The sequence below is a fragment of the Micropterus salmoides genome, unplaced genomic scaffold (genome assembly GCF_014851395.1).
Source record: "Micropterus salmoides isolate LMB-PRFRI ecotype aquatic unplaced genomic scaffold, ASM1485139v1 Ms_hic_scaffold_11, whole genome shotgun sequence".
Classification (NCBI taxonomy): Eukaryota; Metazoa; Chordata; class Actinopteri; order Centrarchiformes; family Centrarchidae; genus Micropterus; species Micropterus salmoides.
Genome location: NW_024040152.1, coordinates 13,113,298 through 13,140,132, shown reverse-complemented (window position 1 = coordinate 13,140,132; position 26,835 = coordinate 13,113,298). Strand labels below are relative to the sequence as shown.

At 39.8% G+C, this 26,835-nt stretch overlaps 3 protein-coding genes and 2 long non-coding RNA genes across 5 annotated transcripts in view; 3 read left to right on the top strand and 2 right to left on the bottom strand.

The window, feature by feature from the left end:
- The window catches only part of LOC119897360 (carcinoembryonic antigen-related cell adhesion molecule 5-like), a 138,723-nt gene that overhangs the window by 25,068 nt on the left and 86,820 nt on the right, over positions 1 to 26,835 (top strand).
- LOC119897364 (pregnancy-specific beta-1-glycoprotein 5-like) lies at positions 476 to 1,304 on the bottom strand. Its single transcript, XM_038711009.1, has 3 exons — positions 1,135 to 1,304; positions 746 to 991; positions 476 to 652 (listed from the first exon to the last, which is right to left on the bottom strand). Exons 1-3 carry the CDS (start codon positions 1,301 to 1,303, stop codon positions 573 to 575), a joined length of 495 nt encoding a protein of 164 aa, XP_038566937.1. The 5' UTR covers position 1,304; the 3' UTR covers positions 476 to 572.
- On the top strand, positions 11,530 to 14,899 carry LOC119897367. Its single transcript, XR_005443399.1, has 3 exons — positions 11,530 to 12,309; positions 12,527 to 12,726; positions 14,772 to 14,899. It is a non-coding gene; the product is annotated as an uncharacterized LOC119897367 (long non-coding RNA).
- LOC119897363 lies at positions 18,213 to 20,494 on the top strand. The gene is made up of 3 exons (XM_038711008.1): positions 18,213 to 18,882; positions 19,066 to 19,489; positions 20,418 to 20,494. Exons 1-2 carry the CDS (start codon positions 18,379 to 18,381, stop codon positions 19,240 to 19,242), a joined length of 681 nt encoding a protein of 226 aa, XP_038566936.1. The 5' UTR covers positions 18,213 to 18,378; the 3' UTR covers positions 19,243 to 19,489; positions 20,418 to 20,494.
- LOC119897366 lies at positions 22,956 to 25,944 on the bottom strand. Its single transcript, XR_005443398.1, has 3 exons — positions 25,915 to 25,944; positions 25,580 to 25,688; positions 22,956 to 24,391 (listed from the first exon to the last, which is right to left on the bottom strand). It is a non-coding gene; the product is annotated as an uncharacterized LOC119897366 (long non-coding RNA).

Here is a 26,835-nt window from a genome sequence, read left to right as displayed (position 1 = left end):
AATTTGAATTGAATTGAATTGGTGCCTGACGATTAAGAGCTTTGTATGTGAGCAGAAGGATTTTAAATTATATTCTAGATTTTACAGGAAGCCAGTGCAGCGATTCTAATACAGGAGAAATATGATCTCTTTTCCTGGTTCTTGTCATTACACGTGGCGCAACATTCTGGATGAGCTGAAGAGTCTTAATGAGTCTTGGACTTATTCGAACACACTGATAATAAAGAATTGCAGTAATCCAACCTAGAAGTGACAAATGCGTCGACTAATTTTTCCGCATAATTTTGAGACAGGATGTTCCTGATTTTTGGAATGTTATGTAGGCTTCAGTTATCTCAAAACAAAAGAAGAAGAAGAAAAACTGAGACAGTTATTAGTCATTAAATACAACAATGAATGTCACAGCTGTATATTTCAGAACATACTGCAGGAACAAAAGCAAATATGAAGAACAACAGTTTTGTCGTTTATCATTCACAGCTTTATTTTACATGAACATAACATTTAAAGAAACACATCAACAATGCTGAACTCAGAGAATGATCTAAAACACACACACTTATTCTTAGTCTTTAGACTAAAATTAGCTCCATCAACGTCAGGACGGTGCAAACCATCATAGACATAGAACCAATGATGGGAGTAGATGAGTCTGGAGCAGAAGAAAAAAAAAACATTACTTTTCCATTTGCAATCACACATCAGTACTGACAATTTAGAGAGCTGTGAGATAGAGCTCAATTACCACGCAGTGTGTGGAGCGCAGAGGTTTCTAAACCAGTGACAGCATTTTGGGCGGTACAGGTGTAGCTCCCCAGGTGCATCTCCTCCATCTCATGGATGTAGTGCAGGGGCCCGTACATCTTCATGTGTTTGAACGTCCAGAAGAAAGTTGCCTTTGGTAGGGAGTCAGCAGAGCAGCTAAGAGTGACACTCTCTTCAAGTTCTGCTCCTATTGGCCTCTGAATGATTGTTGGTTTGTCAGGTCCATCTGAACATTTGAGGAAGAGGATGAAGGAGATCATTAGGAAGATAATAATTATGATGAGACTGAAATAGTTAGCCTTTTCTATGCACTTAAGTAATGATAAGCGAATATTCAAAATCAGGAAATGTGTAATTGAAAATACTCACAATAGACTTTCAGTCTGCAGTTAGCTGTATCAAAACTGAAATCATTGCTGACATTACAAAGAATCTCTCCAGTGTCTCTCCTGTCGACAGGGCTGATAGACAACACTCTGCTCTTGCTGTCGTAAAAGCTGAATCCCTCTCCAGAAACCAAAGGTCGGCCGTCTTTCATCAACACTCTGTTGGACACAAAGCCGTCAGCATTGCAGGTTAGGTTCACAGAGGTTTTACCTTCTATTACGTTTTCTGTGGGGCAGGCCATAGTGGGTCTTGACACTTTGGCTGTGCACAAAAAATGTATACAAACACAAGAGACTTGTTGACACCACACCTAAGCAACATTCATTGTGCATTCTTAAAACAGACATCTTAGCAGTGCAGTATTACAGTAAAATAAATATGTTGATACTACAAAGCATTGTTTTCAGTTCCTTCCTAACATTAAAAACAGTGTCAGATAAATCTATCTTACTCACTCAGCACCTCCAGTTTGACAGTTCCTTGAATCTGCTCCGCTCCATATGGGATGATGATAGTTCATATTCGCCGCTGTCTTTTTCAGTCAGGTTCATAAGCACCAGAGATCCAGTAGACTTTTCTAGGACGATCCTGCTCTCATAGCCTTGTCCGACTACATCTACACTGGTTGAGGTTATTACATTGGTGGTCCCATTGAAGCTCCAAGTTAATGCCAGAAACGGTTCAGCTGTTGGTTTTACAGATGTTTTAAAGGCCACGCTCTCCCCTGCTGCTCCACGGAGGGAGTCAACAGTGAGTACACCAGCTCCATAGCACAGACCTACTGAAATATGAACATAGTTAACATTTCACAACCTGTAGTTCTATTGATAAAGAACTTTTAATACATATCTTACCTGAGGAGAGGAACACAAGTATGGTTGACCTGAGAAACGTATAGTTCATGATTTGGTTGGACCTCTTCTAATGTTATCTGACCTTCTGCTGTCTGTGTTTGTGCAACAATAGAATAAAAGCTAAGATTATCTGCAATAAATGAAACGTCATCAAGACGTCCACAGGCTTGACATGCTTAATTATTACCTTCATCAACCCTTTGTTATCGTGGCTCTTCAAACTGCATGTTCGGAAAACCAGAAATGATGCTTCTTATTTACTATTACACACAGTTTGTTTACTTAGTTGATAATGTGAGAGGTATTAGGGACTAGACTCTAAAGCCATGCTAGTAGCTCTGTGATGCAGCTCTGTTGTATGTAGGCATAGCAGTGCTTTGAGCTAAATGTTAATCAGCATACTAACATGCAGAAGAAGAAGAATACATACTTTATTCATCACACAAGGGGAAATTCAATATTCTCACTCTGGTGTTATTATTGTCATTAGTATACACACACAGGTCTGAAATACACACACATGCAACAACACATGGAGAGATGTCAGAGTGACAGGGCTGCTCCTCAGTGCGGCGCCCCGAGCAGCTGAGTGTACAGGGGCTTGCTCTGAACAACAATGTTAACACGATGACAATAAATTTAGCACTTTTCAAAACAAAGTTATAAAGTGTTTCGAATGAACCAGGATAGACACATGCAATTAGGAAATCAGAGAATTATATAACCCAAAAAACAAAATACCACACTGGGTGGTTCTATTTAAAAACTCTTCACAAATTATATGGACATTAACTTTGCTTTATGCACTCCTATAAAATTAATATGTAATTTTAAAGATAATATTTAACTTAAGATAAAAAGTCTGATTGTGCCTAAAACTGTTGCTTAATTCCTGAGAGTAAAATATACAGGACAATATCCTGCTCAGTAAATTACTTCAATACCACTTTGCTCCATGTCTTTTATCCACCAGACTGCCAGAAGTTAGACCACAAAAAGGCACGGATATCGGCGGTGCGGGGCGGCAGAGTGGTGGGGGAAGGGGATTACGGTAGCAATCTTTACTCATTACCATTGACGGCAACGTTGCCTTGAATGATTGCTTTAAAAGTTGCTCTGTGTATCATCAGCTTTATATTTAAAGACTGTTACATATTCAGTTGCTGTAAAATCACATGACAGAGAAAGACTTAACATTTTGTGTCGCAGTTTTCAAAATATATTGATGTATATTGTTAATTAGCATAATGTCTTATCCCAACCCAATATTCTTCCATTAATTTACAAAGTTGAGACACAATAAAGAACAGCAAAATAAAAGCAAAAATTAGAAATACTCTGTAGAAATGCAAAAAGTACAAAAATAATGCAAACACACCAGAAATGGTGCAAGGAAAATAACCACTTTCAACTAAATATATTATGTTTTAAATGTAAAAGGACTACAGCTTACTGGAGCTTTTTACTGTGTTTACACTCTTTATTTTGGGTTTGAAGACATTTCACTCTCACAAACACTGTTTACAGCAGATATTTACTATGATAAACCCAATGCATATGCTACCTGCTAGAGAAGGAATATTTAGTGAGCAGAAATGCTACTGTTATACTGTACATATGGATAAATGGCAAATGTTTGCTAACACATTAGCTATAAAAAACAATAATGTGATAATATATCAGGGCTGCTATGTGTCATTATGTTGTGCTGCCTACAAGTGTCCAAAAAGTCACTTAATTCAACTTTAAGCACATTTATGTGTCTGTCAACAAGACTTTGAAATACACTGTAATTCTGTTACTGTTACGTTTTGCTGTGTTGTAAATTATTTATCTAAAAGAAACATAACCCAAACACAGAAGAAACAGTATGAATTCTAAAACAAAACAACAACATTGGTGTCTCTTCTTTTCTTGGTGCAGGTGAAAACATTTTTGTTTTCTGATCATCTGCAGGACAAAAATGTAAACAACTGATTTATTAGAGAAATAGAAAATATAGATATATAAATAGAAATTAGAGAGTTGCTGTTTTGATCCAAACAGAGTTAAACTGATTTCTACAGAAACAAAACCTCTTTGTGCGTCTCCCTTCAAAATACATTTAGGCCTTTTCACTAAATAAGTTTATATGTTCTCATATACCTCTGAAGTGTTCTCATACATATGTTCTTCTCATTCTAGGCAAAAAAAGTAGCTTTGTTACAGTACATTTCATAACTCAATATTTATGATTGTGATTCTTTCAGTTATTAAGTATTTATTTATGACTGTGTTTGTTTAGCTCAGTTGGTAAGGTGCAGGACTCTCACTTAGATGGTTGTGAGACTAATCCCATGTTCGGTTAAATCCCGACCCCCTCTTTAACAAATTGATTATGAACTGTTTCACATGCTCATAATAAAGCATGTGTGGCAGTGTGTATGTTCCGCATCCATCAACCCACAGATGCTTTTTTAGTATCTTCAGGCAGAGGACATTTAGTGGAATCATGTTCTCTTTCAAACATTCGCACGGTATCTCACTATGGGGTACGCCCCTTTGCGTAGTCCTCAGAAGGCCAACACGCCAGCCACTACTGGCAGTTGTGACGACTGCATTAGGAGGAGTGAGGTCCTCCCCCAATAAGAGGGATGATGCGGCGTCATAAGCTCATTCAAAAACCTCTTCTTGCTTTTCACTCAGAAAGCTACATCTCTCAACGCGACTTCTAATGGGAACATTGGGTTAACTGTCCATAGACTGAGCTAACCATTCGATCGCCGGGCACTAATTGTTCTGTGTCGTGTACGGAATCCTGATTTCTTCGCCATAGAAATCCAGGATTTTCAGTGAGAAGTCTTTTACGCTGTTGTTGCTGCCTCCATACAACTAACTGTAGCTACTTTGTTACTCTGTTGCCAAAGTAACACCAAGCACCTTAGCCCAGCTAGCCACCTCACATTGTTAGCTAAGTCTGCTGTCACATTAGTTAGCAACCAGCTAGCCTCCACACTAGCAGCTAATTGTTGCTAATTTCTGCTTTGACTATAAGTCGCTTACCATGGTGCTCTCGAATCTTAACATACCGGCAGATAGCACACCAGCTACACCGCTGCTTGCCCCGCGCCAGCGATAAAACCCCTACCACGGGATTGCGTATGCAGGGCTAAGATATCGGCTATGGATACTCACCTAGTATGTGTGGCCTGTCTAGGCCTGCAGCATGCCCGAGCGGTGCTGGACACACCCGGCTCATGTGAACATTGTAGCTGTTTCACTCTCAAAAGTCTCCACCGTCGGCTGTCACGCAAGGCAAGCCTCGGCACCTGGGACCCACTGCTAGCATCAGCGGCCGCCCCGACGGAGTATGACGAGCCGGCCATTTTGAGCACTAGCTGGGACACTCCCTTGCCCGTGGGATTCGATGATTGCATGCCAGCTGATCATTTCGATTCTCTACTGGGAGATGATGAGGAGTCTGGCAACTCCGACGTCTCGGTCGACATTCTCTTATCTGAGGGGGAGGACGATGATGGTCCCTCTTCCCCCCACTCACCAGAGGCATGGACCTGCATTAAGTGTGCTGGAGGGCGGCTGAGAAGCTGGATATGCCATGGCCCAAGGTGCAGGCGGAGACTTCTGTATCCTGCTATGAAGGGAAAAGGCTGCCAAAAGCCAAGCGGGCAGCTAGGCAGCTTTTACCCATATTCCCTGAGTGCCTGGAGGAGACTGTGTGCTGTTGGGAGAATACCTTTTCTGCTGCTAACCCTGTCCAAGGGGGGTTGACCTTTGATTGTGTGGAAAAAAGGCATTTACCACATGCCTCCAATTGAACCTCTAGAGGCCTCACACCTACACCCCACTCAGAAACTGACAATGTCTTCCTCTGGCCCCACCCTGCCCACCAAGGTTGATCGCTTACAGTCCTCTATGACTGATAGAGCTTATAAATTGGTCGCCACATCGGATAGGGCTCTGAATGCCTCCTCTCTTCCTCTCCTGGCATATCAGGCTGAACTGCAGGAACAGATGACCGCCTTACCAGCATCTGAGTTGTGGGAGGAAATCTGTGTTATTATTGACCACTGCCTCCATATCACCAAGTGCGCTGTCCAATCAGCAGGGAGGGCTATGTCCACCATGATTGCCCAAGAGCGAGCTTAACCTCTCTGATCTGTCTGACAAAGCGTGACATCCTGGATGAGGACGTGGACCCCAACGGGCTGTTTGGCACTGCTGTTGCTACCATGCAAAAGTGACTCCTCGCCGGGCCTTCACTCTAGCTGTGGCTCAGCAGGTCAGTGGCACAGCCTTTAAGATCCCAAGATGCCCAGCCCCTCAGCCCCCAGCGCAAACACAGCCCGGCCCACCGCAGAGGGGGCCTTGGCCAAAGAAATCGCGGCGGTGGCCCAGGGGGCCCTCCAGCTCCAACCTCCTCCCAGGGAGTAAGATGGAAGAAGCGATCCTAGTCATTTACACTTCTTCAGCTCCGTTCCTGAGCCTGTGTCAGAGTGTACCTTCCGTGCAGCGTGCAGGGCCAGAGTTGGCACCTACAGTTCCCCGCCCTACAAAGAGGAAGAGAGACTGTTCACAAACAGGAGCTGTTCCAATGCTCCCTGTATGTCTCACAAGCACTGTCATGTGTCCCAAATCAATAAAGTTACCCCCTGTGCCTCCAGGCATGTTGCCGTGGGCACTGAAAAAAAACAAAAAAATATGCACTGTTAAAAAACACTGTGAAAATAAGACCCTTTGCGTCACCACCGGAAATTCCCTTTTCCGGGGTGACAGGCCACATAAGCACTTCACCAGTGCGGGCCTCCCACACTGTGCCCCCTGTGGTGTGCCGTGCTGCTCTGGCACAAGGGGGTGCCCCCGGTGGTAGAGACTGCTGGGACAGCACCTCTCTCTGCAAAGGGAGAGAGCTGGCGAATGTGTGGGGCCTCAGCTTGGGTGCTTGGGACAACAGACAGAGGGTACAGGCTCCAGTTTGCTGTCGGCCCTCCCTGGTTCACAAGGATAATTTTCTCTCATGCTCTGGGAAAGTCAGCACAGATACTCCAGGAGGAGATATCGCTGCTGTTGACAAAAGGGGAAATACAGGTTGTGCCTCGAGAGCAAAGCCAATGCGGCTTCTACTCAAGGTATTTTCTCATGCCAAAGAAGGGGCAGGGCTCTGCCTAATCCTCGACCTGAACAGGCACCTCAGGTCATACAAGTTCAGAATGCTGATGCAGACTGCCCTGCTGCATTTTGTGCGCCCAGGTGACTGGTTCACTTCAATCGATCTAAAGGATGCATATTTTCACATACCAATATGTGCTCCTCACAGGAAGTTCCTGAGGTTCACCTTCTGCGGCACGACCTACAAATATATGGTCCTGCCATTCAGTCTCTCCTTAAGCCCCCGGGTGTTGGTCAAATGTACAGAGGCGGCTGTTGCACCTCTCAGAAAGCAGGGTGTCCGCATAGCCATGTACATCGATGACTGGCTTCTAGCCGCATAGTCCTACTGGGGGGAGCTGGAGCACACACGGTTGCTTCTGCGCCTCCTCGAGGACCTGGCGTTCAGGGTGAATCTGGAGAAGAGCATGTTCATTCCCAGTCAGAGAGTCTCCATCGGTCTGACCCTGGTCTCGGTCTCCTTCAGAGCCCACCTGTCAGCGGGGAGGGTGTAAGACAACACGACTGTGGTAGCTTACATCAAGAGACAGGGGGGTCTGCGGACTCCCACGGTTGCACACACTGGCTCACAGACTGATTTTGTGGAGCAGTGTGCATCTCCTGTCACTGAAAGCCACACATGTCCCTGGGGTTCTGAACTGTGGAGCAGACCTGCTCTCCAGAGGCAATCCTCTGTGTGGAGAACGGGAACTCCATCCAGAGGTGGCTGCTCAGATTGGGGCTCGCTACGGTCGCCCTAGCGTACCTTTATATGCCTCGAGGGAGAACACTCAGTATCCCATTTTCTTCTCCCTGAGGGATTGGGATGCACCAATGGGGATAGACGCGCTGGCACACGAGTGGCCGCGGGTTCTGCTTTATGCATTTCCACCTCTGGCCCTGATTCTGCCCACATTGGCCAGAGTACGGGAGCAGGGATTGTCACTCATCCTGATAGCCCCTCATTGGCTGGGGAAACATTGGTTGGCGGACATCATCCAGCTCCTGTACAGCCAACTCTGGCCTCTCCCTTTACACAGCGACCTGCTTTCACAGGCACGGGGGGAGATATTTCATCCTCAATCGGAGCAGTTGGTGCTCTGGGCCTGGCCCGTGAAAGGCTGAACCTGGATACGGTTGGACTTCCACAGAATGTCATCGCAACCATTCAGAATGCTAGGGCTTCTTCTACCAGGTCACTATATGGTGCCAAATGGCATGTGTTTGAGGACTGGTGTTCAAAGTCGCAGGAAGTGCCTTTCCAGTGCTCGGTGCCAGTGATTCTCAGTTTTCTACAGGACTTGCTGGATAAGGGCAAAGCCTTTTCTCATCCTCTAGCGCATACCGTGTTGACTGTGGGCTCCTCTTAGGTCGCGATAAGTTGGCCTCTTGATTGGCAGTTGGTTTTCAAGCTTGTCTGGCAATACGGGAGTCAGGATATCCCCATAGCGAGATACTGAGCGTTTGAAAGCGAACTTAGATTACAGAGGTAACCCCGGTTCTCTGATAACATGAGTGAGGTATTCCACCGGGCCGCCCCTCCTTGCGTGAAGTGAGGAAGAGGTGTGCTTGATGTCTGTGAAGATTCTCAGTCATCCAGGTCATAGTTATTCAACGGAGGTTAAAGTCAAGGGCAACTGGACTTGGTTGAAGATTTCGTCCCCCATTCAAGGGACTTCTTCAGTTCTGACTGACTGGTCTGAAACTCAGAAAAGATCACAGAATTTGTGTGAAAAAATGTGTTAATTTGTGTGTCCTCTGAAATAAACATGTATAGGCCTGTAGACTCAGGGACCTGCACAGACCTTTTGGGGGGCAGTGGCTTAAGTGAACAAAAAGGGCATTTCTTATATATTTAAAATAAATGACTGCACCAAGGACAGGGACTTAAGGGACAGGGGTGTGTCAGGGACAGGCACAGGGATTTAAATAAATTGTTCAAATACTTTTTGTTTCACATGCAAAATAACCAGCTCTACACAGCGTAGTGTGGTGTATAACATATGTGCATTTGACGCATAACAGTTTAACATAGCACTGTAGCTGCTGGATAGAGGATTAGTGACCTTTTAAGGGGAGAGTAGAGGTCAGTGGTTATGTGGAGACTCAGACCCTTGTCTAACAGATGCCTACACCTATCCTATAGAACTGTGCCCTTATATGGATTAGTGCCTTAGTTTGCGGACGCAGACCCTTATATGGTGTCTAACAGATGTCTTATATGTCCTATATAAGCTGTGTTTGATGTACAGAGAGACAGAGTGGCCATCGGGCTGGGTCACTCTCCAAGCTGCTGCAAAGCTTGCAATTGATGCTGAACTCCTTAATGTAATAAACTTTTATGATCGAGAACAGTGTCAAGCGGATTTCTTCTCAACACATCATCGCAGTATTATTGTTCGGACACCACAGTAGCAACAGTATACTGAATTGCCTAAATATACGAATGTACTGATCAAATACATTATTATTATTGCTATTACAATTACACTTACTACGCGCACACACACACACTCTTCTGATATCCTTCAACACTACTTCATACAGTTTATTTGCAAGTCACATCACTCTTCACCAATCGATCACTGCGTTCCATCATATAATTTAAACGATTTTCTTTTAGTACAGCAGCTTGCATTCATACTTTCATCAGCTGATTTTACTCGTAGAGCCGCTGGCTGCTTTCATCAGATGCTGTAGGTGACATTATTCTTCATTAGAGACTTTAGTGCAGTTTAGTGAATTGTCTGACTCCTTGTGCTACGTGTTTACTATCTTTTATTGTCTTCTATTTGGACTATAACACAGGAATGACCAGCCTCACATGTGACTGAATAGAAATGAAGATAAATTATGCTGACAGACTCTCTGGCTATCTCTGACCTTAGTTGTCTCCAATATAAAAGTTGATGGGAGAGATAAAAGAAAGAAAAATCTTTCTAATAAACGAAGAAAGTTGTGTGTTTGTTGTTCAGACCTGAACTCAGATTTTTAACTAGACAGTGAATCATAAAACAAATCAAATATACCCACATAGCAGTGACATTTGGCCCAGATTTGGCTTAAAGCTGGCACTGCTGGCACTGAGTCGGCACTGGCATAAGGCATATGAACCTAACATGGCCCAGGTGTGGCAGACAATGGCACCGCCTTTAAGGCGGCAAACAAGATATGGGCCAGTTGTTGAGCGTTGTATTTGGCCCAGATGTCAAATTAGAAATGTGGGCCACAGATGTATGACCGGTCTTGTCCCACAGTTTAATTTCAGATATTTTTGAGTAAGGTGCTAATAATTATTTAAAAGCATACATCCATGACTTGTATTTGTAAACAAACAAATTTAAAGAAATTAGGCCCATGATGAGTTTTTTTTTCTTTTTTAAAATACAAAATCTAGACACCTCCTCCACTATTTTTGTACCTTGCCAGTAAAAAAAAACGTTTTAAGATTTATTTATTTTTGTTAGGAATTAATTCAAATAATGTCATGATCCTGTAGGGATTTAGCTCCATTCAAGCCGTCTTGAAATGGTGATCTTCTGAAAAGGAAAAACTAATGGGAATTTTAATTCTGAAACAAGGCCCTGGAAATAGTAGGCGTTAACGTTCTGATGTCAATCAATTGAATTTATCAACGTATCCACTCAGTGTAGGCTGCACCAGGGCCGTGGACAGCGACGTCACTGGAACGAGCCAACGGTCGAGACTACAGAGAAAAAAGAGAGAGTGCTGACTCACTGCACTCTTAATACAAATTTTATTGGATTACTATTTCTTATTTGGGATTTTGGCTTAATGCATTATTATTTTAAAAGAAAAAAGAATTCAATTTTAAAAGTTCAATAAATGCAGGATGTTCCCGAAGGCAGTAATTGTTTTAAATAATTGTGATTTCAATATTTACCAGATTAATTGTGATTATGACTTTTGCAATAATTGAACACCCTAATGTAATCTATATTTAATTGCAGAATAGCTTAGCTCTTGTCATTGATATTTCATTCTCATTTTAAGCTAAATAAATATAACATAAAAAAAATTGTAATTTGGTATATTCTTCTTTGTCTGTTTCAGGTTGAAGGACAAAAGTTTGAGGAAAGTCACGGTATGGAAAAGGCGTGGATGTACAATGATAGGGGCAATGCACGAAGAAGGGCATTAAAGACAGTTAGTAAATTGATTGAAAATGAGCTGGATAGGGGAGGGATGGTGGATGCCAATTTAGAGTTAGGTGATTGTGTTGATGATTCAGAAGAATCTGAGATGCTATTTAGTGATGAAGAAACTGATCAGTGTCTTCATGTTGAGGAAAAGGAAGTATATGAAGAGACTGCTTCTGTTGAGGATCTGCCTGATCTTGAAGTCTTGGAGTGCAGTCATAGTGATGGTGATTTGCGGAGCTCTCTGGCAGATTGGGCAGTTGAATTTGGTATTTCTCTAATAGCTCTGTCAGCGCTTCTCAGCATTCTCAAAATCTACCATCCCTCTCTGCCAAAGGATGGACGAACACTGCTGAAAACAAAAACATGCTACAACATTAACAGTGTAGCTGGTGGTGTGTTCCACTATTGTGGAATTCTGAATTCTATCAGGAAAATTTCAGATAAAGTGTGGTCTACAGTGCCAGACGGACATGCTTTTAAACTGCAGTTGAATTTTGATGGTCTGCCGCTTTGCAAGAGTACTAGTACACAGTTTTGGCCAATTCTTGGTATGTTGCAAAGATACACCAAGAAACCAATGTTGATCGGACTGTTTTGTGGTACTTCTAAGCCAAATTCGTTGGCCGAGTATCACATTGCCCAATGCTCCAAAGATCCCTAGGCAGTACAAAACTCCTACATTAAAGCCAGGGAAGCAAGGCCAGAACCTCCAGCCAAGTGGCAACAGCAGTTCTGACTTCCCACCAAGTGGCAACAGCAGTCCTGAGCCAAGCCCAAGTCAGCACTCCTGTACTTCCAAGTTTCCTTCAAGCTGTCACACCAACACTGAGAACCGGACGCCGAGGCATGCCAGCACCGAGAGCCGCCGGACGCCGAGGCACGCCAGCACCGAGAGCCGCCGGACGCCGAGGCACACCGAACGATCTACAGTATACTCCCATCAAGGCACCCCGAGGCACACCAGACCAGGGAGCAGACATCCAGTCTGCAAACTTGTGAGTATTCAGTGATGTTTGTTACATTGTATGAATTCTTTATTTGGCTAAATGGTTTCTTCAGATAATGAGGAAAATAAGACTTCCAACATTAAGTATACACAGATGACTAACAGAGGTCAGATAAGACTATCAGTTCAGTGGCTTAACTAGTTTTATACTGTTTCTAATCTATCTTTCTTGCTTGTTTTCTTCTTCTTCTTCTTTTGTTTCTTAGCCCTTCTGCGTAGTATATTAACAAAACAGGAAATGATGATGGACCAACTGCGCATCATCTTTAAGACCCCACAGGGTATGAAAGCGACTGATGAGGCAGAGATAGGCCTGGATCGAAATTTGTTGCCCGTCAAAGACGTCAGTTCTCTTCAGAACCTGGAGGAACAACTGCAGAGTATTCCTGACCTCCAGAAACAGTTGGTATGTTGGCATATCAAATACAGTGACATGTTTCCTACTTAGCTGGCTAGCTTTTATTTTCCTTAAATTCTCTCATGAAAACCTGACCAGGTACCCGCAGGGACTTAAAAGTAATAAAAAAGCATTTAATTTTTTATGATCAAAACACTATATACAAAAACAAAAAGGAAATACTATTTAGATATCAGGGATGTGATTTTTCTGGATTAATCCGGAATTCCTGATTTTCCGACCTGAAAATATGACCCGCATGAATCATGCAGATCTGTAATAAAAACAATTTAAACAGGAGCTCACTGAGTGAAATGGAAAGGATTTGAGGACATCTACAGGCTGACATGTGTAAAGTTTTCTTCCTGTACAGTGTGTACCACAGTGGCTCTCGCGCATCAGTAGTACGTAACGTGTTGGGCAGTAATACTGCAATATTACTTTTCCGGGTAAAGAGTAATGTAAGGGATTACTACTTCCAAAACAGTTATATTATTACAGTTACTAATCCAAATAACACTGCGCTACTGAACGCACCATCCCTGTCGTGAATGTGCGACCGCGCTGCAGCTCAGTGGCACCGGCCCTTCTGCAGTTCAAGTCAGCTGTTAGCCAAGAAGCTAAAGGAAAAGTGGAGAACAGGCAGAGAGAGGTATTTTCGACAGCTGTAAATAACTTTATTGCCATTATTGTGTCACAGTTTAAGATGCAAAGAACATTGCCGTCCGTTGTAAACCTTGTGCGACCAGCAAAAAGTTTTTGACCGCGAACAATTCTGCATTTATACTTAAGCTAATTGAAGCATCAGCTAAAGCAACACAGCAACTTGAAACTCAGAAAGAAACTCCGGCCGCTGCCAGTGATGCTTGGACTCATGGGGTGAGAGTGGCGTTAATCACCCAGTAAAAGAGAGTAGCTAATATTACTTTTTTAAGGAGTATATGCTAAGTAACTAGTAAGTAGCTGTATTATTTCTGAACAACACTAAGTTGACAGTAAGATTGGATAAATTGGGTATGTTTTGATTATTGCTTGTTATAGGCTATCTAATGTTTACTTTGACTTTGTTGTCGATTGATCAATCACCTAGACTATATAGCCTACACTTGAATGAATGGTAGCTTTTTAAGTCCTTATGTTTTGGCAAGTTTTAAATTAATTTCTTGTGAATGGTTGCGACAAGGTTTGTAAGGCCTTTTCAGACAGCTTTGATCCGCGTGGTCGCTCTGCACTCAGGCAAACAAGCACTCCACGAGGTAACCATGGCAACGGCTTCTGTGTAGCTGGCACGAATCCCGTGAAACTGTCGCGGCTCGTCTCACGCGCCCGCCAGAGTTGAAATGTCAAACTTTTCCCTAAAGTTTATCAACAGAGACTGATCAGCTGTTTGATCTGAGTTTCCTGAATAATATTACTGTTTCTTTAACAATTAGGCCACCAGGTCTTAAACAGGCAACAACCTTTGCTGCTGTCTCTTATTCATTAAAAATAATCTATCAACTACTGAACTAATCTTAAAGTTTAGTGTGATCATGGAGTGTGCACAAATGTATATTAAAATTTAAGTACCTGGTAAAATCCATACTGATTTTCCATTATATCCTTCATACTTTTGCCAGTATGGCTGTTAAATTGGCATTAAATTTCATTCTAAGTGGTATTACAAAGGTCTTTAAAAGTCTTAAATTTAATTCGGACAATCTTGGGGGTACCCTGCTTAAGCACAGTGTAACATGTTTTTCATGTGGGTTTATATATTTTAAAACTAACTTTAAAGGACAAAACCAGCCTTAAATTTATTTTCCGTCAACTGCCATAATCATAAATGTATGCTACAAGTGTTTGTTGCAAAACTGTACTTTTTTTATGTTGAAACAACATTCTTCCTTGTTGCCTGAAATTTAAAAGTTGCCATGATAAGTAAATCCATCAAAACTAAGCAGCTAGCTACAGGAACACCACTTACTTATGCTATACATTCTATCCATTACTTAAAATACGTAAATATGAAACCATTGCTGGGGGGGAAAACTAATTAAGAAATATGATTTCAGGTGAACACGCTGGCTCTCAAAGGGGGGACTGACATTCGTGAGTGTGTTTGGAGGATTATGCACGCAATGATTACAAAATCCTTGGCGAAGAATATCAACATGAGAGGAATAAATGGAAAGATTGGCTTTCAGCGCCTACAGATAAGAGATGTTGTGATTGGTAAGTTGGCCTTCATACCAACATTGGCATGTATATGTTTAAGAACCATTAACAGTTATATAACTTGATAGTTCAGGGTCTTAAGAAGGAAGGAAGGAAAGCAGGGATGGACAAGATGAGGAAATGTGAAGGAAAGTAGAGGAAAGGAAGCAGGTGAGAAAAGTGAAGGAGCTGAAAGGAGAAGACAGGAAGAGAGATGAGGGTAGGGGTGGACAGGAGAAGGGTCATTAGAGGACAGTAGAGGAAGAGAAGACGGGTGAGGTGATGAGCAGGGGAGAGGAGAGGAATTACCGTGATTTATCTTTTATTGGAATAGATACAATAGGACTTATTTAGAGATAATTGATTCGGGCAGGGGAAATTGAGAATGGCTGGTTGCTTTAAAAGAAAAATTCCCTTAAACTGAACCAACGCCCTTTTGACAGACATTCTGGTATGATATCTACATGCAGAGACCATAATTTTGCAGATCAGTTTAAGTAGAAAGCCATAGGCAGCCATTACTGGTTCATATTGTACTCTATGTCCTTTAAAATCCTGTAGTCACAAGTTAATTGTGTGTGGGTTTTTTTTAGCTGCTGGGAGGCGTAACCGTCAAAATCAAAAGGTATCAGCAGAAACATTTTTTCTTTTATCAGGGAGCAGCATAAACAGTCTAATCCTCCCTCTTGTTCCTCTGGCTGAGCTCCACTCTCACTATAGTCACTGTGACCTGCTATGACCAGGGAACATTCAGGTGTTGCATGTTCAATCCTGTCAGTAAAGGCACCAATCATCCAGTAAACCTAATGAGTAATAAACATACAAACTTAAAGTAATTTAAGGGATAATATAAGGATAAGATTGTAAGTGTTAAAATGTAAACTCAAAGGTATTTGATTGTTTGTTTTATTTGTGTTTTATTTTTATTTTTCATGATTTTCGCCCTGCGACCCTGTACGCAGGATAAGCGGTTGACGATGGATGGATGGATATGTTTTATTTTTCTTATTTTTTTAAACTTAAGACATGAACCACACATCTATCATATTTTTGTGTCCTGTTCTTCATTTGATTTTAATAGAATACTAACTGATTCAATTACTTACTACATTCAAAGACCATTTGTTGACACTGAAATGCCATCTTCATTTCACTACTAAAAAAACTAAACTAAAAACCTATCACAACTTACCTAGTACAGTTACAGCTGAAGGCTGAGATGTTTGATATCTCAGAGTTTTGTTGTTATAAGGCCGACAGCTGACCGAATGACAGAAGCTTTGAGTTTACATTTTATCAAACTGTGATAATCAATTAATCCATCCATCCATCGTCAATCGCTTATCCTGCGTACAGGGTCGTGGGGGGCTGCAGCCAATCCCAGCTGACATCGGGCGAAAGGCAGGGTACACCCTGGACAGGTCGCTAATCCATCGCAGGGCCTGTGATAATCAATCTTAAAAATAATATTCTGTCTGCTTTTGAACATTTAACTACTTATATAACCTGAATAATCATAACATGACAATGACAGAAGAACTGGGTGTTAAGTGTTTTAGAATTGTTTCTTTCTGACAAGCAACAAACAAATCATGAAGTGATAAAACCTCACCTGAAATGGCTCCCAGGATCACAAATGTTTCCATATTTGCTGCAGCCTCCATGCATGTAGAATGTGTTTTCAGAGAGGAGGTGCTAATGCACTGTAAGCCCGAACAGTACTACTAGCTTATAAAGACTGAGGTCGCTACAGTTAAAATCTCTTGCTGAGTTAATCCACCTTTAAACTATTAATGTCTATAAACAAATATGTATTTTTGTATTTACATGGCTCAGCATTTCTGAGTGAACACCGCTGGTTCACTCAATATTTTTAAGTGTACTGTCGATCACGTGATATGACGTCATGACGTGCCATCCTAACTGACGTTACCTGAAAAATCTATCCAAGATGGCTACCCTCTCGAGCAATGTGGTGTCTATGCGTGGTATCAAGCATTAAACTTTAAGGTAAGCCAAAACACTTCAAAACTACTTTGCTTGTTGTAACATTGGGAATATCATATTTCACGTGATATTTGACTGTTAGACGATGCTATTTTTAATATAGCCTATAAGTTGCTAGCGCGCAGCCTCACGGTGCCGCGCACGTTTTTTATGCGCCGAAAGCGCCAGCGCCATTAAGTTACCGTCAGTCCGCCTGCTAGTGAGTGTTAATATCATGTGTACTGTTAATGTCGCGGCTAGACAATTATGTTAATGTTAGTCAATAACTCTTTTCAGCAAGCGATAGTCCTTCCGTTTTTGAGTGTGTTGCTACTGTTTGTGTTAAGCGCCCTGCTTTGGTAAGTTGAATGTGATGTTATTTCTAGCTAACCTACATGCACCCAAATGAGCTAGTGGCTAAAGTTAGCTGTAACTTTTACTCAACGTTAAGGTTATGGGTTAATAGTTAACGTATCATCTCTGCAAGTTTGCAAAAGAACACATTAAGGAAAAAACAGACAGCAACCTGATTTACAGCACATCAAAAATCATTATTGATGGTACTGATTATGATGTTGGGATGTTTGTATCTGTAGGGCAGGAGGGGGGACTGCCTCAGTTTAGCAAAATTCAGCAGATCCTCCTTGTTAACAATGATGTCACTTTTCTTTGCCAAGGACACAAATCACACTACATTGAACACCTGAGATCATATGAACTTTTCCTAGGCAATGAAACTGTCCACAGTGTATCAGAGCTCAATGACAACTCACCCCTCTCTGCATACAGTGTAGAAGGAAAATTGCTGTTGACGCTCAAATGATTCATACTGTTGCACTGAAAGTACATTTACATCTTGTGATTTAAGAAAAAAGCTTAGTAGATCTTAAATCATATTTTAACACAAGGGTAAACTTCCAGTATGTAAAGGGTGATAATTAGCTGTTACATTTTTTATGCACTACTAAATCAGCTTATTTTTCCATGTCAATCTTTATACATAGATTTGTCCCTCAGAAGATGGCAGCAACCCCAAAATTTCTGCTGCGTGTTTATGTTACCACAGATGTTGCTATAAAGGTAACTTTGATTGAGCAACCAGAGTCGGTGAAAGAACTAATCAACATACTGCGAGAAAAAGCCAAGCCAAGACTGGACTTTGAGTTTACCTTGCATTATGAGGATCCTGACTTTGGTGGACAACTCAGCTGTCTAGTTGATATTCAAGAGTTACCTCAGAAGGCGACATTGAAAATTATCAGATCAGAAACTGATACCAGCTCATCTGCATCTTCTGATACCGACATCCTTCCTCTTGTGCCTATAAGCCAGCGTCAGAAGTCCTGGCCTTACATCTTCCCTGTGCCAAATATTTCTTATGAAGTGGAGCATGTACTTGAAGAGGGAAACAGTGCCTTTGCAACTTCTGGAAAGACACTGAAATTAACCAGATCCCAAAAGCACAACATCTTGGAGAACATGGCTGCAGTGATGTACAACTTCAAACCTTACCCAAGTGACAATGATGTGGGTATGGCAGCTGAAGCTCTTGTTACATCTCATCCTTGTCTTAAAGAGCCTGGAAGTGTGAGTGGATGGTATGGATGGAAAATGAGCCTGAAATTTAAGATGGGGGATTATCGTGGCAAGCTGTCAAGATCTGGATGTTTGGAGGTGTCTGTCAACGCAGGTAAAAGGAGCAAAAATAACCCTGACAAAGATCACCCACACTCCAACATAAAACGAGCCAGACGAGCTGAAGTTAACTTCCTTCCAAACTTTCCCAAGGGAGAAAGTCAGGCCAGTTTGGAAGAAATGAGACTGCAGATTATGGACGAAGTTCAGAAGAGTCAGCAAAACCTACGCTTGATAGAAATGCTAATGCAGAAGACCTTTGCCCTTCGTCGCCAGGAGATAATTCAGGAAAATCCACAGGTGAAGGACTTCTTGGGGAAATGGCCGGCTCTTCGGATTGAATCACAGGTAAAACACACTCACTTCTCTTTTATGCCACTATTCACACATATTTCAATGCCAAATTTTGAATATGTCTCACATTCAAATGGAACAGCAAATGCCACTATTCTCTGTGGGTAAGAACTATCACTTTGCATGTGACCATGTTGCTCAACAGTGTATTAATTATTTTTGTTTTTGTTTTTGTAGCTTTGTGCTGAGTTCCAACGCATCACAAATGTCAACCTACGGAACAAGTTCTATGCTGTGCTTGACCAACATACACCTGGACTGATGGCCTTGTATAGGCAGAAGGCGGCACGAACCGGAAAGATATCAGAGGCGCTGCGTGACATCTTTAAGATTTATGATCTCCAGGTGAGTTAATGAACTTTGAGCTTCAGGTCCCACTGGACAGCAGGGCCTCAGGGTGTCATTGTCTGTCCAACACTTTGCCAAATGCCATGAAATTTGGTCAGAACATCCACACTGAAAGAAGAATGAAATCTGTACTTTTCATTTTTGCTTGTTCTTCCAGGAAGTGCAGGATGTCAATATGAAGCGTACTGTAGCCCTTCGTGCCCTTCCGGTATACATGCGTGAGGAGGACCCACAGTTCTTCAAGACTTGTAATGTAAGTATTCTATTCAGAGAACTATTAGTATCTCTAGCAGCCACTTAACTATATCTTGTTACCCCTTAGTAAACCTTGTGTGTAGGTGTCATTGTAATGGTAAATGGACTGTACTTAGTGTGTACATGGATATACAGTATGTGCATATAAGCATACAAATAAATGTAAAAGATCTAACCTCAGGTAATCCCAAACCTTAATCTCTCACAAAGCCCTGGCCTAACTTTACCCAGACCTGGAGAAGATCATTTGATCATTTGATTGACCTTTTAGCTTAACCTCATGAAATAACACACCCCCTCACTCTCTCTCTGTAAAAATTACTTAAAAATACCTTTTATGAGATGCTGTACATTACATATCACAATACAGCACCCGCTACTATGTAATACCTAATTCCATATTAATAGCCTGTTTAATGCTCAGCTGCAAAATACCTACCTGGGTACACTTACATATTAAATAACAACCTGTATGATATTAAAATGTAAAATACCTGCTGCTACACTTACCACTTTTATGATGGGCTGTAGAATAGACAGTGGGTGAAAATTATGTATTAGGGTGTTATATTATTATGTATATAAGGCATTATATTGAATGGGTTTCCTAATATTTTGTCCACTGCTTTAACATACAAGAAAGGGGCAAAATATTAGGAACACCATTCGATATAATTCACCCCACTATGCCACCACCATGTATTACAACCTCAGTAATAAATATGAAGTAGAATTATCACCTTTCTGACAATGTCAACAAAAACTGAAAATGTATAAAATTCATAAACGTAGAATTTAAAGGAGAGCTGTTGTATTGGACTGCATTGGGTTACACACATGCACCTGATGAAGTGGCCAGTGAGTGTACATGCAGTTGTTGTGTTTCTTCAAGTTAACCTAACAGTTGTATCCTCTGTGTCTTTCAGGTGGAGGAGTCAGATGAGCCATGCATCGACACTCCTGTTGCTCTTGTCACAGTCACAGAGGACACTACAGATCCAGTTCATTTCAGTCCTGCAAGTATTTCTATTGTTGTGGAAGACGATGTTGTGATGAGTGATATCCCTAACTTGGCTGATGCATTTGCATTGTTGTTTGGGTTAATGTATGCATTGCATTTGAACTATCCCAAGAAACTCATTCACACTTTCACATTCATCCAGAAAATCCTAATGGGTCTTGATGATGGTAAACCACTTAAACCCTGCCTACTGAGTCTCAAAAATGACCTGTTAATGAAAGAGTAGGCTAACTTAAGAGTAGTGTTTACACATGTGTTTTCTTGTCTGCATGTTGATGTGTTTTGGGGGTTCCCAGTATGGTAACTTTATAGTATGTTGTTGAACACAATGTTACTCAAAGCATTTGAAACTGTTTACATATGGCAGATTATGTCTTGCCCACCAAATCTTTTAATTTACTTTTTTTGTATATTTTTTTATTCCATTTTCACTTTGATTGCTGTTACTAATGCTGTTTTAATAAGCATTTATTTTCATACTTTTTATATTAAGCACTTTGCTTAGTTCCTGATGATCTTGTTCCTGTTTAATATGTAGAGATACATATGTACACAACACACACACACACACATACACACACAGAGACACACACACACACACACACACACAGACACACACACACACACACACAGACACACACACACACGCACACACACACACACACAGAGACACACACACACACACACACACAGACACACACACACAGAGACACACACACAGAGACAAATGCACAACCATACACTAAAACATACATATTTGCTGTGTCCATGTAGGTTTGTAACTAAATATTTTAAGAAATTTCACTGCTTAACAGGCTTACAGCTTTTGGGTAGGTGGTGAAACTGTGACTTGAGTCACATGGTTAGACACCTGAGCTAGAACAGAGTTTTAACTGTTGACTGCTGTTGATGTTCTGACATGTTTGTATAAAAATTAAGACTGAATAAAAGAAAAAAGAAAATGTACAGCTGAAGTAATTTTTTTTTTTTCGTAGTTTTAACTTGTAAATTTCATTAGCTTGTGGGTTATACACAAGCATATTTTTTTAGTACCATTGGATCAAAATAATGAAGTATGGAGAAACAAAAAATGTGCGAGTGTTAAATATTTTTAAGCATAGTGCACTTAAAAAAATTAAGTTACTTACCTTTAAATGTTTAAGTTTGATTAGATTGTAACTTTTAAAAAAATCTTACTCAAACATTTAAAGGTAAGTAACTTAATATTTTTCAGTTAGATTTTTTTAAAAGTTACAATCTAATCAAACTTAAACATTTAAAGGTAAGTAACTTAATTTTTTAAGTTTGATTAGATTGTAACTTTTAAAAAAATCTAACTTAAAAATATTAAGTTACTTACCTCAAAAGTTATTATGTAATCAGTTTCTACAAAAGTTTTGAGTACTATGAACTTATTGGGGTTTACAGTGTGTATGTGTTTGAGAAGTGGTTGGTCTGTTTTACAGCAAATTGTACTGTTATTGTCATTTTCCAGTTCTAATAAAACTTTATAATAATAATTATAAATATCATGTACAAACAATATGAAAAGTTGATGTCATGTATTGCCAGGCATCAATCAGTATTTAGCAACATTTGAATCAATTTGTGCATCATAAATTTATCATAAGAAGTGGATACCAGCTGCCAAGATGGCAGCCATATACTTGGCTTAACCAAGTTCAACAGATAAAAATATAAACCATGGAATAAAAATGTTTAACACAGAGTAATCATTTACCATATTGCTGTTAAAGTTGTCCTTTTTTAGTTTATAGATGTCTCTTTTACAAAGTGGTCAATGGGAAGAGGAGATGGGACATGTGGGTTTTTATGGAACTGCTGGCAATGATGGGACTGATGTGTGGTCCTGCTCCTGAAACTCTGCTAATTAGTGGAGGGCCGAAAGTCTGAAACTGAAAAAAAAAACTGATCTGAAAGTGAAAAACTGATCTGAAACTGAAAAGATTTGAATGTTTAAAAAAAACAAACAAAAAAAACTATAAAACTGCTTTGATTCTGAAAACAAAAAATGTGGAACTAAAAAATAAGTCCTCAAATATCAAAATAGTGGAGTTGTGGATTAGTGGAGAATAAAAGTGAAAAATGAAAATTAATAATTTATTCAAAATAATTCCAGAATTAAATCAACATTTCATTCAAACTGAAAAAAAATCATACACTTATTTTTATTTTGAATACATGGTTGTATTTTTCAAGTTTAAGACCAAAACTTAAATGTTCAATTTCAAGTTTTAGTTTTTCTATTAGTTTTTTTTTAAATTAACAAAACATTCGGCCCTGATTTAGCTCCATAGTAAAGCAGGTTGCTCTTGGGTTTAACTTATGTTCTGCATAAGGTTAAGTCAACCATCAAGACTAACTTTTCTTTATTGTTTGTATGTATTGTGAGTAAGTCAAATGTATCAACTCAAGTAAACAATAAGAGGATATATACAGATTTATTAAAATACTATGCTTACCAGATTTTGACCATTATATTTATAAGACTGTTACATATTCAGTTGCTGTCAAAACAAATGACAGAGAAAGCATTAACATTTTATGTTGCAGTTTTCAAAATATTGATGTATCTTGTTAATTAGAATAATTTCTCATCCTAACCCAATATTAATCCATTGATTTACAAAGCTGAGATTGGACAAAATAAAGAACAGGAAAATAAAAGCAAACATTATATATACACAGAGCAAACACACCAGAAAAGGTGTAATAAAAGCTATTTTCAACTCATTATATATTGAATCATTACCCAGTACTACAGTTTACTGGAATATTTTACTGTATTTACACTTTGTTTTGGGTTTGAAGACATTTCACTCTCATAAACACTGGCAGACATTTTTAGCAAAAAAGCTCTGATTTGAAATCTAATGCATATGCTACCTTCTAAAATGGGAGTGAATATTTTATTTAACAAGTGGCCAGAAATGCTGCAGAAATGCTGCTGTTGATATGTACTGGATGTATAAATGGCAACACATTAGTTATAAAAAAAAACAAAAAACAATTAGGTGATAATATATCAGGGCTGCTATGTCTCATTATGTTATGGTGCTCTTCTGCCTACAAGTGTCCAAAAAGTTACTTAATGCAGCTTTAAGCACATTTATATTGCTTTCAGATCCACTGGTAATTCTGTTAATGATATGACTTACTGCATTGTAAATTACTTATCTAAAAGAAAATTTAATCCAAACATAGAAGAAAAATAGTCAGAATAGTATAATTTCTAAACACCCCCCGACAACATTGGTGTGTCGTCTCTTCTTGGCGCAGGTGAAAACTTTACACATTTTTATTTTCATCATCTGCAGGAAAAATATAAACAACTGATTAAATTAGAGAGTTGCTGTTTTGATCCAAACAGAGTTAAAATGATTTCCACAGAAACAAAACCTCTGGTGCTTCTCCCTTCAAATTACATTTAGGCCTTTTCACTAAATCAGACAAATGAGTTGAAAACTTACTTTAAAAGACAGTTGAGTTTATATGTTCTCATATACCTCTGAAGTTCTCATACATATGTTCTTCTTGTTGTAGGCAAAAAAGTAGCTTTGTTACAGTACATTTCATAACTCAATACATGTGATTGTGATTCTTTATAGTATTTATTTGTGATTGATGATTGATCCAGTGATTTTTAGATCCAGTCGTCCTCATCCAAAAACAGCTGTATAAGTATAGCTCACTACGACCCAAATTTATGATTTTTGTAAGGCCACAACCCATGGTGGTAGAAGAAGTCAGGTGACATAGTATAAGGAACGACAAAGTCTGACTAAGGAGGGTGGTGGTGGTGAATGGATGATGGATGTAAACTCAGGACTTTCCCCTCAAGAAACCGAGACTCAAGTTCTGTGTAAACGAAAGTCAAAGAAGACAAGTTTTAAGTTAAATAACGTTTTGTAGAGAACTTACTGACTTACGTAATGTACTTGTTTTAACCCAAGCCACAATATTTTCCTAAAACTAACCATAAAGTTCTGTTGCCTAAAACTAACCAAACTACTACCTTTTTTTTTAACGTTACGCAACATAGGCCTATACTGAAGGTCCGGTAAGCCTGACTCTGGACCAGTATTTGCCAATGCTCGTTGTTTTGGAAAATGGTCAAAATGTCATTGCATTTTCCAATGGACATATGGCCGATGTCGATTTGGAAGCAGTCTTATACTGTATGTCGTTTGGGGAGACTTGATAATTGCCCTATTTTGTCGTTTTGGTATGACGACGTGTTGCATGTGTAAGTCAGATGAATAGCCTACTTACTTGTATCATGTGCCTGAGGTTTGTTGTTTATTCTGAATTTAAAATAAAAGATTGTTAAAAGGTAGCCTGCTTGATGCTGTTAATGTACCTATTAATAATAATATAAAAAAAAACAAATACAACGAACAGGTATTTAAATTCTTGCACCTGTGAGTAAAACACCAAATCCAGAAATGAATTATTGTTGATGAATTATGTTAATCTGATCAACAGAATCATTCACATTAATAGAATATAATTTATGTAATCTTAAAGTCAATTGAGTTTAATGGAGCTGTAAAAGTACTGTATGAAACTGATCAATATTGAAAATACAATAATTCCTGACCAAATCTAAGAGAAATGAGTGACCAGCTATTTTTCACACAAATACCTCCAGGTGATTTCCCTGATTTTTAAACAGGGTAATGTACAGTAGGATACTGTAAGGGTGAATGAACACTGATGAAAATGAGAGTCAGAGTGAAAGCTAAAGTCAGGCTCGGGGCTAAATAGACAATATACATATTGTGAGACTGGCAAAAGCAGGTGACCCCCTTGAACATTGACCTGCTGTAGATAAAGTAAACAGAGTTTAACCGTCACAACCGGATTCTAGTTCCCTATTTTCCCTATCTGTTCTCTTCAGATCCTAACACTCCCTCCCACCCTGTAATCCATGGTTTATGACTAAAACTGAATTGACCTGCAAATCCAAACTCAACAATACTGAGCCAATACACTTGCCATAATTGGTATTGATCCTAAATAATTAAAAAAATGTCTTATATATACCTTTTTTTATATATGTAGTATCCTCCACCAAAACCTGCTCCACAGATGACCAAACATGCAATTACTATTCCAGCGATGCAACCAGCTGAACAGGGTGAAGTTTTGACAGCTAAAATAAAAAAAAGATACAAGAAGATGATTTAACACCATTCTGTCTTCATTCTTTTAATCTTTTATGCCTATGGATATAAAGCATACAACCATTTCAACTTTCCTGTGACTTCACAGCCCACTAGGTGCGAATATTTGTTTAAACATAACATAACAATTTAACATTGTGGGTTAATGTGGGCAACATCAACAACAAGAAACTGCAATCAACTCCATCTTATTACCTGTTACAGACAACTGGTGGACCACTGATGATGATGTTCTTCCAGTTACATTATTCATTGCTTCACAGATATAGTTGCCACTGTCAGAAAGTTCAGTGATGTTTTTTGTAAATATAGCAGAATTCTGTAACTCAGCCCCATTCAGTGTCCAGGTGTAACTAGCAGATGGTGTGGACTCAGCGGAGCAGGTTAATGTTAAGGTCTGTTCAATATGGATCTCATTTGGACCTGTGATTTGAACATTTTCTGGTCCATCTGAAAAAAACATAGTTGTAAAGTTCTTACAGCAGCACAAATAATAAAGACTATAAAACTTAAACTTGTTTTACATACTGACAAACCAAAACCAGTCGCACACAGTTATTTATGGCAGTCATCATTTTGAACAGTAAATGTACATTGTACAGTGTGTTACCTACAGTTAACAACCACGGTGTATGTAGCTTCCTCAGTGTTGATTGGGTTGCTGATTTTACAGGAATATTCTCCACTGTCTTTTTTATTCAGACTGATAAAAGACAGCACTCTGTTGTTATCGTGAAGTATCATGTTTTAGTCAGAGTCAGATTTGAGCCGTCCTTCACCCATTTTCTGGTAAACACAGTGCCAGCTGCGTCACAGGTTAGGTTGACAGAGCTCCCCTCAATCGGCATGTTTGTTGATGATTTGACAGAAGCACCTGATATTCTCTCTGTAGAACAAAACATCACAGAATGTGTGAAAACATGAACAACTGACTGTTACTGTGTTACTATGGGGTTGATTGGGTGAGTAAATAAATATAATATCATTGTGAAGGAGCAAACATTACAACTTCATCATAAAAAAATCATATCATATTCGTCATATTACATGACATGGCATTAAGTTCTTAGATAGACAATATGGTCATTCCCACACTGAATAATGAAGAAGAAAAAA